Here is a 12,115-nt window from a genome sequence, read left to right as displayed (position 1 = left end):
GGTTATGATACAATACGACATGAACATGACCTGTTTGTCAAGTTTAATACCAATGTTAGAGTTATGGAAACAATTTATACTTTCTTTCGGCCCCATCTGTCAACACATCAGAGTGGCGCAGCGGAAGCGTGGTGGGCCCATAACCCACAGGTCCCAGGATCGAAACCTGGCTCTGATAAATTATCTTACTTCTTTTTTTGTTGTTTCCTCCTCTTTTCCCTCTAAATTCACCCAAAACGGCGCCGTTCCGTCATCCAACCTCTGCACTGCAGCTTCTGACCGAAGCAGCATTTATCTTTCTTTCCTCTAAATTCACCTAAAGTGAAGTGACAGGCGCGTCGAAGATGACGACACCGTCAGCACCGTCGTTGGCATCATCGTCGAGGTGGGCGTCGACGACCTCAGTGTCGTCCTCAGGGAAGAGGATTCATAGAGAAATGGTGGAGCTTAACATCGACCCACCTCCCGACTGCTGCGCTGGGCCCAAGGGCGACAATCTCTACCACTGGATCGCCACCGTTTTTGGCCCCCCAGGTTCTTTCACTTCCCTCCTGCAAATCACTTAAATAAAACGATATTCTCTGTTTTTTTCTTTCTGTTTTATGAATTGTCGCATGGATTTTGTTTGTTTTATTTTTCTGGGTTAGGCTTAATTTGTTACTCCAGTGTGGAGTTTTTGGTTTGAAATGGATGGTTCGGTGATGAATTTTTGGTTTCCCAGCTCAGTTTTCTCTTTTGAGATTTGTGTATTGTGTTTACTTTGCTTTCTGGATTAAGCTTTAATTTGTTAGCATTTTGCTTCTGTGTGGGGTTTTGGGTTCAAAATTGATGGTCTTTTGTGAGATATTTGTTTGCTTTGCTTTCTTGCTTTGTTTTTCTTTGCTTTTTTAATTTTTAATAACCAGAGTGAAGTGTAAGGTTTAAAACTTAAAAGTGAAGAATTTTGGTACTTTCCTGGGTGATGGGTTGGTTTCGAATTTCTGGGTTTAAGGCGGATCGATTTTTATATTTTTAGGTTTACTTTTGGGAAGAACATGAAAATGGATTTTGCCTTTTTCGAGTATTTCATCAGAACTAGCTTGCTGCGTAGTGCAAATATAGTTCCCTAAGCAATCTTTCTTGTTTTTCAACTCTTTAGCTGATGTGTGGCTGCAACATGATTTTGTTTAAGATTGCTGCCAAGGTCTTTTTATCAGTATTAGGTTTCTGGCATGCGCGTCAAGCAAGCTTATTCGTTTTTCAACTCATTATACTGATTATGGATTTGTAGTTGATCGAGTTTTATTTCGTCTGCTGCAAAGGGGTTTTCATTTGCATGTCTGGCGTGATAAAATCATGCCCTTTGGATTATGGTGCTTATTCTGATTTTTATCTGTAACTGTGGGTGATATAACATCGTAGGCCTGTGGGTAGTAGAATATGTAGTCTTTACCCTCAAAGATACTGAACACGTCCTAATAGCTCCATCCCTAGGTTTGTGATTTTGTTGCTTGATTACTGAGGTTTATTTTTGGATGTCTTTTGGCATGGATGTCAGAAAAACTTAAATTTGCGGACAAAAGGTTTTATGTTAGAACCAAATTTGTAATTTTTGTGTCTTGTAAAAGTTGAATGCTGTGGGAACCCATCAGTTCGTCATTTTTTGTGTAAGAATGCCGTTTTCTGCTCTTTTATGGTTTTGGGTAGTATTACATTACTGATATGGTTTATGTTTTGAATGGAGTTGAATAAATTATCCACTGGATATGATTTTGACCAGCTTTTCGGTTTATGTTTGTTCTGTAAGCTGCTAATAACTATGCAGATTGAGTGATCTAACCTCTCCTTGGCCATAGCGAGCTTTGACACACTTCTGTGTTCTTGTTCCTAGGAACACCTTACCACGGTGGCATATATTTCCTTGACATTACGTTTCCGAGTGACTATCCGTTTAAACCTCCAAAGGTATTGCGTCCTATAAATCTCCAAATAGTGCTGTTTCCTCTGGAAACTTGATAGAGTATAGAATAGTTAAATATTTGAGGTATTACTCTCTTATTTCATTATTTATTTTACTTTAAGGATCAGTTTTGTAGGTTGTATTCACAACTCGAATTTATCATTGCAATGTTGATTCTAACGGGAATCTAAGCCTGGAAATGTTAAAGGATAGTTGGAGTCCAGCTCTAACAATAACCAAGTTGCTACTAGCCATCCGATCCATCTTCACAAGACCTGATCCTTGTAAGTTCTAATATCTTTCCTCCAATTTTACCTACGGTATATCACTTCGTCGGTCTTAATTATGTAAGTAGTATATCACTTCGTCGATCTTAATTATGTAAGTATTTTTAAGGGAAATTTTGGCATAATTCCACGCAAATAAAAAAATTTGATAACAGGTTGGATCCATGTCTTGTATGCAAAATGATGTAGGAACAGAGAAAATATTCCCAACCATAGTAATAACTTAGCTTGCACCCCTGAGCAGCATGATGTATTTTTTGTACTGATTGAATGGATATTCACATCTGAGCAGATAATCCCCTTGTCCCCAGCATTGCCCGTTTGTACTTGGAAGATAAAGCTAAATATGATGAGCTTGCTTCTGAGTGGACGCTGCGATTTGCTAAGTGATTTTACCTGGGATCTTCTTATATCGTTGCAAATAGTCAGGAAGGACGTTATGTTATGAACTGAATACTGTGAGCTAGCGTGTTATGTACCCAACGGGTTTGATACCAAGCATGAATGTACCAGCTGAATTTTTTGTGGACCCATCGTTGAATAACCGAAAACCATGCTCAAAGGAAAATGCTTGTAATATATCCTTCATATGAGATCAATATCATATGTAATATATCCCTATTGCTTGATGTGATGCTCCACTAAGTTTACATGGTGCATGCTGCCGGGATTGTAATTTTCTCGTAAGGCCTTAGTATTCACCCGTTTCTCTCTCTTTCTTATGAAGAAGTCATGCAGGAACGTTGAGAAGAAGCAGTTTTAAGTACAAGATTTAAAAAAAGTGGTTCAAAGTTCCGACTTTGATTTGCATCAATGAAAATTGCAAGGATTGTGAGCTATCGTGGCTCAATCTTTTCCATTCATATTCTCTTCACACCTCTTGTTCAAAGAAGAACAAACTGTTATAATTATGACTCCTTTGGATCTTGCTTTTTGATGTATCCGGCAAATACACTAAACTTAGCAAATTAAAGAATTAAAAACACACAAGATTTATATTGGTTCGGTAGAACTTATGTCTATGTCTAGTTGTGATTTCTTTGGATAGAGAAACAATGGCTTCTTTGATTAATAATAGAGTTACAATACTTTTGCAAAACCCTAGAACTAATCTCTCTTTGTCCCTCTCGGCTGTCTCTGGCTTTTCTCACTTGCCAGCGTCTGTTTATGGCTTTTCAGCAAGCTTTCCCTAGCCTTGCCACACCCTATATACAAGTATAGGTTGTGGTTTATATGCCTATTTTCTGATTAAGTTTCCTATTCTATATGTAATAGGAAAGTACACTTACTTTCCTTTTTCCAATGATCAATAAGGATTTCCAATCTAATTGTACAAGGAAACTTTTATTCTTTCGAGTCCTTTTAAGAGAAGAATCGGTGCACCTTTAATTTCCCTAATACGATCCTAAACAAGAAAGAACACTAACTTTGACGAGCCAAAATCCTGACACAAACATTTTGGTGATCCTCAGAAAAGAGAGAGACAGGCGGCAAATCCTCTTCTAGCAGGAGCGCTAGGCAATCGACGATGCATAGCTGTTGAAGAGAGCCTAGTTGTTGAGGTCCTTCTCCGGGCAGGGATTCGAGAGTGCCAGGTGTTTTGATCCAAAGATTTCAAACTTGGTAGTCCAGATGGTGAGTGGTGGAGAGCAGCTTTTGTTTGAGCAATGTCTCCAACCGAATCTTAAATTCTCCACTGTTAAAAAAGCACAGATATTATAAATGCAAATCTAGACAAGCAAAATGAAGAAAGCAAAGGAAAAGGAAGGTACAGTACAATTTACGAATCATCACTGTTCAACCGGAGATGTAATCTTTCGGTAAAATCTGTAGCAGAACAACCAGCCTCCTTGTACTGGCACTGGCATTGGCATTCATCCAAACACAGTTAAGTGTCGAACTTTGAAGACAACCAATTATATAGGAAAATACAATCAATTTAACATTAACTACAGATAAGTGGTGCGAAATACGTACACATGTACCAGACTTTGTCTTGAGAGTTGAGAGTGAAAAAGGAACGATGAACCCCAACTGAAGTGTCTCTTTTCCCAGCTAACATGAACCCCTAACTGATTAGCAATTTTACTGCGACAACGTACGTGAAGCACTACAACGGTTCAGAGTTGTTGCGTACCAACAAAGTTTCTAAACATGACGGCCTGCTCCAAACCATTCTCCATCAAATTTTGGTAAAGAAGTATCATCCGTTTCTCCACTGCATCTTCCTCTGGAGTTGTTAATGAATAAGATGATCGCCTATGCTGCGAGTGACTCTGCAATGTTTCTACGCAAATTCAAGTCAAGTCATGCGTAAGTCATCACATACACACACACACACATATCGGAAACTAACCTATGCACAACCTTGTTGGTCTCCCATCTCTCTCGCAAGCACAATGAACAATTGCATTAGAGCGTAGCCTTGCCATCATGAAATATATTAGACCAAACACTCAATAATTCTGCTCCTTTTGTAGCCACCATTTGCATCCCGTGATGTAGTGCCATGGCCTCGATGTGTAGAGGGGACTGAACCCCGATGCACTTGGCTGAACAGGTACCAATCAGAAAAACTAAAACCAATCAAGAGAAACAATCAATGGACCCCTTCGCGATTAGAATTTACTGGTGCTATCTGCAATAATGTATACACGAAGCACTATCATGGTTGAAGTTATTACTTACCAAAAAAGTTTCTAAATTTTCAGGGGCTGCTCCAACTTTCCCCATCATCTATTTCTCCACAGCTTCTTTCCACTGGAGCGATTAATGAATCAGATTATCGCCTACACAGTGAGAAAATCTGCAATGTTCAAATAAATATTTTTTTTTTCTTTTGTTAACTTGCCATGCGTGCCACGTGACACCACACACGCTAATACATTGAAAACAAACCTCCGAGTCCAGATGCAACTTTGAATATTCTCGTGATTGCTCATGAAATCCACAATGGCGAGAAGAATGCTATAATCTCTTAGTTCCTTTGGTTCGCTAACAGGAGATAAGATGTTCATAGGCGGCCAGCAACAATAGGCACAAGTTCAGATAGAAACATGTGATATTTTCCTTTAAGGGATGGGGATGCAGAGTTTTGATGCAAATGTAGGAAAAGAACGCAGAGCTTTTTACCTTCACTTGCTTTGTACCATTGTTACAATCTAAATCGAACTGTGAAAGACATGTTTTCTCTCATTTCCATTTCAATAGGATGCCAACTTAATTGCTTTCCTCTTTCATCCCGAGCTCAACAAGATACTCCTAAATTCATAGATGAATAAATTATCACTGATACATTATCTTAGAAAACAAGCAAATGGAACTTAAAATAAAAGAGAGTGGAAAGCTGAATTACAGCTCATGTGCAGCGCTCAACGTAAGAAATATCACTCCTGTGAAATCCATAGCACACCAGCCAACCACCTATTCTAGTAACATCATTTACTGGAATTCCAACAAGCGCGAGCATGATGGCTAGTGCTACAACGATCACGCTGAGCTATTCAACCACTTTGCCTGTACAAAAGCATATCTGCACCCACTTGAAGATGAGAGTGACATCAAGAGAAGATGAAAAGACACGCCTCTCATATTCCAAGTTCAAACCGTAGCAGTATTAGAAAAAAAAAAAAAAAAATCGTTCCAGGGGTTACCTCTCATTCATGCCAGACAGCCGGAGCTAGCACCATTCAAGGACAACTAATTTATGCACGTTTAAATTGTTGGCAGTAGATGATCCTATCTTAACAATTATAGAGGTGCCATCTGCATCAACAAAGCCAACGTATATGTCAGTCCCATCTTGTTGTCCTGACAGATAGCATGGTTGAATTACACTGTTACGGAAAGGAAGAATAACTTACACTCAAGTGTTCAACTGCTTACACTGAAATCTGTAGGCGCGGCAGCCAGCTATCGAGTCTAGTAACACTCAAGTGTTCAACTGCTTACACTGAAATCTGTAGGCACGGCAGCCAGCCACCGAGTCTAGTAACACTGGCATTCTAGCAAGCGGTGCTAATAAGCCATGCTCTCTTCAAACATTGTGTTTGTAAAGAAACATGTGTATACACCTACCTCAAGATGACATAGGCATTGAAAGATGAGTAAGCATTCCGCCGTATGGAAACCACAGCAGTATATATATACACAAGTACCTGAGTTGTTGATGTAATCTAACATCATTTGCCCTCTGATAATCCTATCCTTACAGTTCAATAGTTTTTTCTCTGGACCGATGAAGTCCAGGTGGTGTTGAAAGTCCATTTCCGTCCTAAGATTTCAAAGTTGATAGTCTAGAAACCCAGAGCAACATTTGATGATCCTGTCTTTACAGGTTTACTCTATTTGCTTGCTGCATCAATGAAACCGATATATCAGTTAGTCCTATCACATTTTCTTGACTTAGCATATGGTTGAATTGAACTGTTAAAGTGATTATATAAATGCAATACGGATAAGGCAAACTGAATATAGAAAAAGTGAGAGGGATTAATTACAATTTACAGCTGATCCGCAATGTTCCACCGGTGAAATCTATAGCACAACAACCACCCTCCTTATCTAGTATCGTAATGTACGTACTGGCATTCAAGCAAACACAACCTACCTGAAGATTACAGTTACAGTGAAAGATGAGAAAGTTATGCCGAGAGAAGCATGAAAAAACCATCATGCAGGGTTTACCTCTTCTCAGGCAGGAATATATATATATATCCACCCCAAGTAGTTTCACGGTATCAGACTAGAAAGAAGTCACTCTCCTCGCATTCTCCTGTAATTTCATTGGAATTGGACTCTTAAACTTGAATTTAAGTAAGAATATTGATGAAGACAATCAATATAAATAAAAAAGTACCTGGCTTTTTTCTTGAGAGTTGAGAGTTGGAGAGAGTGAAATGAAAGCTCATTGGATGATGACTTGGTCATTTATCTTTATGCAAGGAATGCGAGATATCTTTCTCCAATATTTTGCCTTCTTCAGTGTAGGACAATCCCAGATGATCAGATAAGAAAGAGATGCCGGCAAACCCTCTTTTGGCAGGAATTCGAGACTCTTGCAGCATGAAATTCGTAGCTCTTGAAGAGAAGTGAGGTGCTCAAGTCCCTTCCCGTCCAAAGACTTCAGATTCGATACATAAGAGATATCGAGAGTGTGAAGAGTGGCGGGGAGCAGCTGTTCATTAAGCAACGTCTCCAGCACATCCTGGCTTCTGCCGATACAATAAAATGAATGTAGGTTGGAAGGCAAACCCCCCTGTGCAAATGACACCACATTTGGAAGATTTTGTATCCAAAAACGTTGAAGGGCGGTGAGGGTGTGCATTCGGTCCGGCAACAACTTCAAATTCTCGCATCCAGCGACTCTAAAGTCAGTCAGGTTGGGAGTGGGCAGTCCTCCGTAGGGAAAAGAGACAAAATTTGGACAGTAACTGATATCCAGGGTGTTGAGATGGTTGAGATTTTCATTTGCTCCTCCTTCAACAGAAAGGGATTCCAGATTCTGACAACCATCGATATCAAGAGATGAAAGTTTAGGGAAAATGCCCAAGGGGAAGGACCTCAGAGAATCACAGCTATTGAATAGATCCAGAGACTGAAGGGAAGTCAATTTGGCCATCATCTCAGGTGATAGGAATTCTAATTTCTTGCAATGCTCTATACGGAGTGACGTCAGGGTGGTGGGCAGACCATTTGAAGGCAACGACAAGAGTGAGGAGCAGCTATATAGAGTCAAACTTTGAAGACGATTGCTGTTGTGCAGCATTTGCGGCAACGACTGTGTCCCTGTCCCAACAAGATTAATATGGAGCATCTGAAGCGACGGCAGCGTCTCCGTCGTCTCTAGTAGCAATGAGAGACCCGGGCATCCTCTTATTTGCACTTCTTCAAGAGATGGCCGAAAGGATTCCGTGTTCAGGGTATTACTGGCTCTGTTTTCATGTAGAACCTCACAGTTGGACACCCAAAGTACCTTCAAGGAAGGAAGATGTGTGGGCAAGTTTCCTCTCAGCTTCCCACAATTTATTAAAGTCAAGTTCTTAAGACGAGGAAAATCTGGACTTTCACCTCCACTTGGAGGCACCCATTCCTCCCACGCTGGCATATCCATAAACTCTAGCTTCTCTAAAGATGGAAACGGTTGATTTCCCCCATAGAATTCAGCACTAACACTCGTAACAAATTCCATCCTTTCTACGTAGAGCTCTTTCAGAGCAGGTAGCTGACCAACTGGTGGCAGAGAACTACAATTACTACAATCAATCAGACGCATCACTTGTAAGTTGGAGAAGGACGAGTCTCCCACCCATTTCGGGAAACTGGTTCCACCATATGACCTGATGGTCAGTTTCACCAGTTTTACAGAAGGTTGAAGGCTTTCAAGTACTTGTCTCTCTTTCACGGAATCGTCGGAAACCACGCTACCCCATGACAACTCTACATCATTGAGATCTTTCTTATCCTTCAGCAAGGCATCAATAGCACCGACTAGATTTCGCAGATTCAAGATAGAAATTTTTCCTCGAAGGTGCGACAACTCCCTCAGTTCTCCAATATTTGACCCAGTAGATTTCCCTAACACAAAAGCAGTAAGCGTTCTCAAACTTCTTAGTTTACCCATTTGCACCGGCATCGCTTTTATTTTAGTTCCACTAATATCAAGATGACGCAAATGAATCAATTTCCTCATGTCTGCAGGCAATTCAACAAGAGAAAAACAGCCTAACAACAATAGAGTTTGTAAATTATAAAGAGTACACACTCTATCTGGTAACCTTTTAATTTTTGTGTAAGAGAGATCAATGTAGCGCAAGTGTGTTTGTTTACCAATGGAATCAGGTAAGCGACTGATATTATCATATCTTGACAATGAAAATGCCCGTAAACATTTTTGTGCTTGCAGTAATTTATCAAGAACCTTATTACTTACATTTCCCCGGCTATTATATGGTGATAAAGACATTGGCAAGAAGGCACGCAAACATGTAACTCCATCTAATGGCTTAAATTTTGGGGCTGTATCAAATTTTCCTCTCATATACGACCAATGGCGAACTCTTTTAGGAACTTCATGTGAGTTTTCCTGATCCAATCTAAAACAAAATTTTCTAGACAAAGACATAGCCAAGTCATTGATGAGATCATGCATAGTGAATTTTGGTTGATCCAATCTTGATCTTTGAAATAGTGATCGCGATAACAGTTCATCAAAGTATCTTTCACCAACCTCTTCCATTGCTTTCTCGCTCTCTGGTTGTGGAATTAAACCTTCTGCCACCCATAATAGAATTACATTTTCCTTATCAAATTCATAGTCCTTCGGGAAAATTGAGCAATAAGCAAAGCATCGTTTCAAGTAAGTTGGAAGATAATGGTAACTCAATTTTAGAGAAGGAAGAACACTATTAGTGTGTGGTAGATCCCAAAGATTGCTATCCAATATGTCATTCCATTCCTTATAGTCTAGGTTACAACCTAAGAGACCCCCTAGTGTTTTTGAAGCTAAAGGCAAACCACTGCATTTACGTGCAATTTTCTTACCAACTTCTTCCAAGTCTGGATGTGCACTGGGGTTTTCATTTCTAAATGCATGTTTTTTCAGTAGCAACCAACAATCCTCCTCCGACAATTTTTCTAAGTCGTGAATTGGAATGGTATTGTGCACGATGGATGCAACACGTTTACTCCTTGTTGTTACAATGACCTTGCTTCCCTTCGTCCCATACGTGAAAAGAGTTCGTATCCGATCCCAATCACCATAGCTTTCATTCCAAAGGTCATCCAGGACAAATAAAAATGTCTTTCCCCTTACTTGTTCCCTTAGTCGAATTTCAAGGGAATTCATATCTGAGATATCACAAGATTTCTCGGTGATTTGCTCAAAAAGGGTCTTAATCACCCTCAAAGCATCGTACTGTTCGGAAACACAAACCCAAGCATTCATATCAAAGTGCTCTTTAACTTGTTCATCATTGTAAAGGACTTGAGCAAGAGTTGTCTTACCAACCCCACCCATTCCGACTATAGGGACTACAGAAAAATTATTGCTACCTTCATTGTCAGATAGCAGCAGTAGAGCTTTTAACTTTTTTTTGTCTCCATCCCTACCATAGGTACAAAATCCTTCCTCAACAACAGAAGTTGTGGGATTTCTTTGTGAAACCTTGCCCCCAACACCTCCTCTAAGACCGAGGATATCCTTTTGTTTTGCAAGGTGTTCCAACTTGTTGAATAAATTTTCTAATCTATCATTCAAGCCTTTATAATTAAAAGGATTCAGAGAGGTAGAAAGGATGTTCCACACCTGGGTTGTCCCAGTCTGATCTTTCGCCTTGTGATGCAAAGCTTCAGTATCAATCTCATCCACCAAGTCCTCGGCATCGAACACAGCATCTTTGAGCTCGTCAAGCCACATCTCGACGGCAGGGTTGACAATCTGCTTCTCCTCTGCATCGTTGAGCACTGCATGGAGGGTCATCAACGTCACCTTCAGTCTGTCCACGAGTGAATGGTTGAATCTTCTTGCCCGGAAGAAGTCCATGAACTCTCTGGAGGCAATCTTGTGGCATATCACCTGGATTGAACCGGAGAGTAAAGCCTCTCCAACCAAAGCCATTTTCTCTTCTTGGCAAAAAGACTAATTTTGATGGAGAATTTGAAGTTGAAAAACTGGAAATTCTTGTGAAATTCAAGTAAGGAACTAGCAAGCCTGCAGGATTATATATCTTAATTTTACATCGTAATCAGTAGTGACACGACTTGGATGGACATGCGTCTTGGCGTGTGGGTTGAAATTTCCAAAGGAGTACAAAAGGGTGTAGAAAATGCGTCCGAGGGATGACATTTTCCTTTTCTTGTGAATCATAAGTATGGAATAGGAAAACATATTTAGTGGTAAAACGTAATGTGTCGGTTGGATGACGTTGGATTTTTGCGCCATATTCAACGGTTTCGTTCTCCGGGTCAATTCCACAACTCTATATATAAAAGAGGTTACCGATTTCATGTACAATATGATACGTGTTGACATCTTGAGCATCAACACCTTGAGCATTAATATATATATATATATATATTTTTTTTTTTTTCTTTTCAAATCTCTCTTTTAATTTTTTCTTTTATTTTGCAAATTTATGTAGCCACTTTGTTGAAATATCTCACATCGGCAGAATGAGAGAGAAATAAAATATTTTAAACATCTTAATTCCATTTTAATTAATAATGAGACCTGATATTTGTCGGATTATGCATGTAGTTAACAAGTTAAAGATAATATTGATGTTATTGAAAGTGAGCATTTGATTAATTTCTCTAATAATTGGACATTGTATTAGAGAGTTTCTCTTCGACAGGATTAATTGGATGTCGTTAAATTGCATTACTACACAAATTTTGTCGTGAAAAGTGTATATAATAAACTTTCATTTGATTTTATAAAAACAAAATTTCTGGTATATCAATAAAATGGCAAAGTTGTAACTTGATTCTGTGATTTTTGTTGTCAAATCAGAGCTTTTTTGTTTGACTAGCTCTTTAAGTATCATTTGTATAAAGAAAAATATTTGATAAACAACAGATGGACAATCATTAACATAATCAAATTTTTTTTAGGAAATTAATTTAATCAAATTAATAAAGAAATTCAAGAAGTCATCAACTGCTCATTTAACTAGTTTTTAGTTGCTACCATAGTCAGAAACGAGAAAATATGCTCGCGGGTTGCTGCGGGACTTGAATAAATTTGTCGCAACAGGCATGAATAGTTTCCACACAAAGCAACTAAAAACACAGCACCTAAGAATCAATGAACAATTGGGACATCTTACTCATGTGAGTCTCAATCCCTATTTCAAATCCCTAGTGAACAAAAGTCCTATTTCTTCTTCAA

The 12,115-nt window shown here is 39.2% G+C and overlaps 2 protein-coding genes and 1 non-coding gene across 24 annotated transcripts; 2 read left to right on the top strand and 1 right to left on the bottom strand.

Annotated features, from left to right (window-relative positions):
- The first annotated feature begins 106 nt into the window (after positions 1-106).
- Positions 107-178, top strand: TRNAM-CAU (transfer RNA methionine (anticodon CAU)). Its single transcript has one exon. It is a non-coding gene; the product is annotated as a tRNA-Met (tRNA).
- Positions 179-218: 40 nt separating this feature from the next.
- FUS9 (Ubiquitin-conjugating enzyme family protein) lies at positions 219-2,855 on the top strand. Of its 2 annotated transcripts, none has more exons than XM_088691860.1 (4): positions 219-534; positions 1,871-1,944; positions 2,076-2,223; positions 2,538-2,855. In XM_088691860.1, the coding sequence occupies exons 1-4, from the start codon at positions 345-347 to the stop codon at positions 2,672-2,674; spliced, it is 549 nt and encodes a 182-aa protein (XP_088547986.1). In that variant the 5' UTR covers positions 219-344; the 3' UTR covers positions 2,675-2,855. The 2 variants fall into 2 exon arrangements, with proteins under 2 accessions (XP_088547986.1, XP_068310015.1); XM_068453914.1 differs by having other exon boundaries at positions 228-534; positions 2,519-2,855.
- A 406-nt stretch (positions 2,856-3,261) lies between these two features.
- On the bottom strand, positions 3,262-10,996 carry LOC137714771 (putative disease resistance RPP13-like protein 1). Of its 21 annotated transcripts, none has more exons than XM_088691849.1 (14): positions 7,085-10,996; positions 6,913-7,000; positions 6,726-6,835; positions 6,384-6,580; positions 6,090-6,299; positions 5,880-5,991; positions 5,582-5,767; positions 5,359-5,487; positions 5,125-5,220; positions 4,915-5,015; positions 4,583-4,802; positions 4,204-4,502; positions 4,004-4,087; positions 3,262-3,922 (listed from the first exon to the last, which is right to left on the bottom strand). In XM_088691849.1, the coding sequence occupies exon 1, from the start codon at positions 10,841-10,843 to the stop codon at positions 7,133-7,135; it is 3,711 nt and encodes a 1,236-aa protein (XP_088547975.1). In that variant the 5' UTR covers positions 10,844-10,996; the 3' UTR covers positions 3,262-3,922; positions 4,004-4,087; positions 4,204-4,502; positions 4,583-4,802; positions 4,915-5,015; positions 5,125-5,220; positions 5,359-5,487; positions 5,582-5,767; positions 5,880-5,991; positions 6,090-6,299; positions 6,384-6,580; positions 6,726-6,835; positions 6,913-7,000; positions 7,085-7,132. The 21 variants fall into 21 exon arrangements, with proteins under 21 accessions (XP_088547975.1, XP_088547980.1, XP_088547985.1 ...); XM_088691854.1 differs by having other exon boundaries at positions 4,594-4,802; XM_088691859.1 differs by having other exon boundaries at positions 4,204-4,281; positions 4,364-4,513; positions 5,125-5,487; positions 5,582-5,758.
- Positions 10,997-12,115: the final 1,119 nt, after the last annotated feature.

The sequence above is a fragment of the Pyrus communis genome, chromosome 3 (assembly GCF_041283825.1).
Source record: "Pyrus communis isolate YQ-2024b chromosome 3, ASM4128382v1, whole genome shotgun sequence".
Classification (NCBI taxonomy): Eukaryota; Viridiplantae; Streptophyta; class Magnoliopsida; order Rosales; family Rosaceae; genus Pyrus; species Pyrus communis.
Note: the sequence above shows the minus strand (reverse complement) of the source record. Positions and strands in the feature narration are given on the sequence as shown.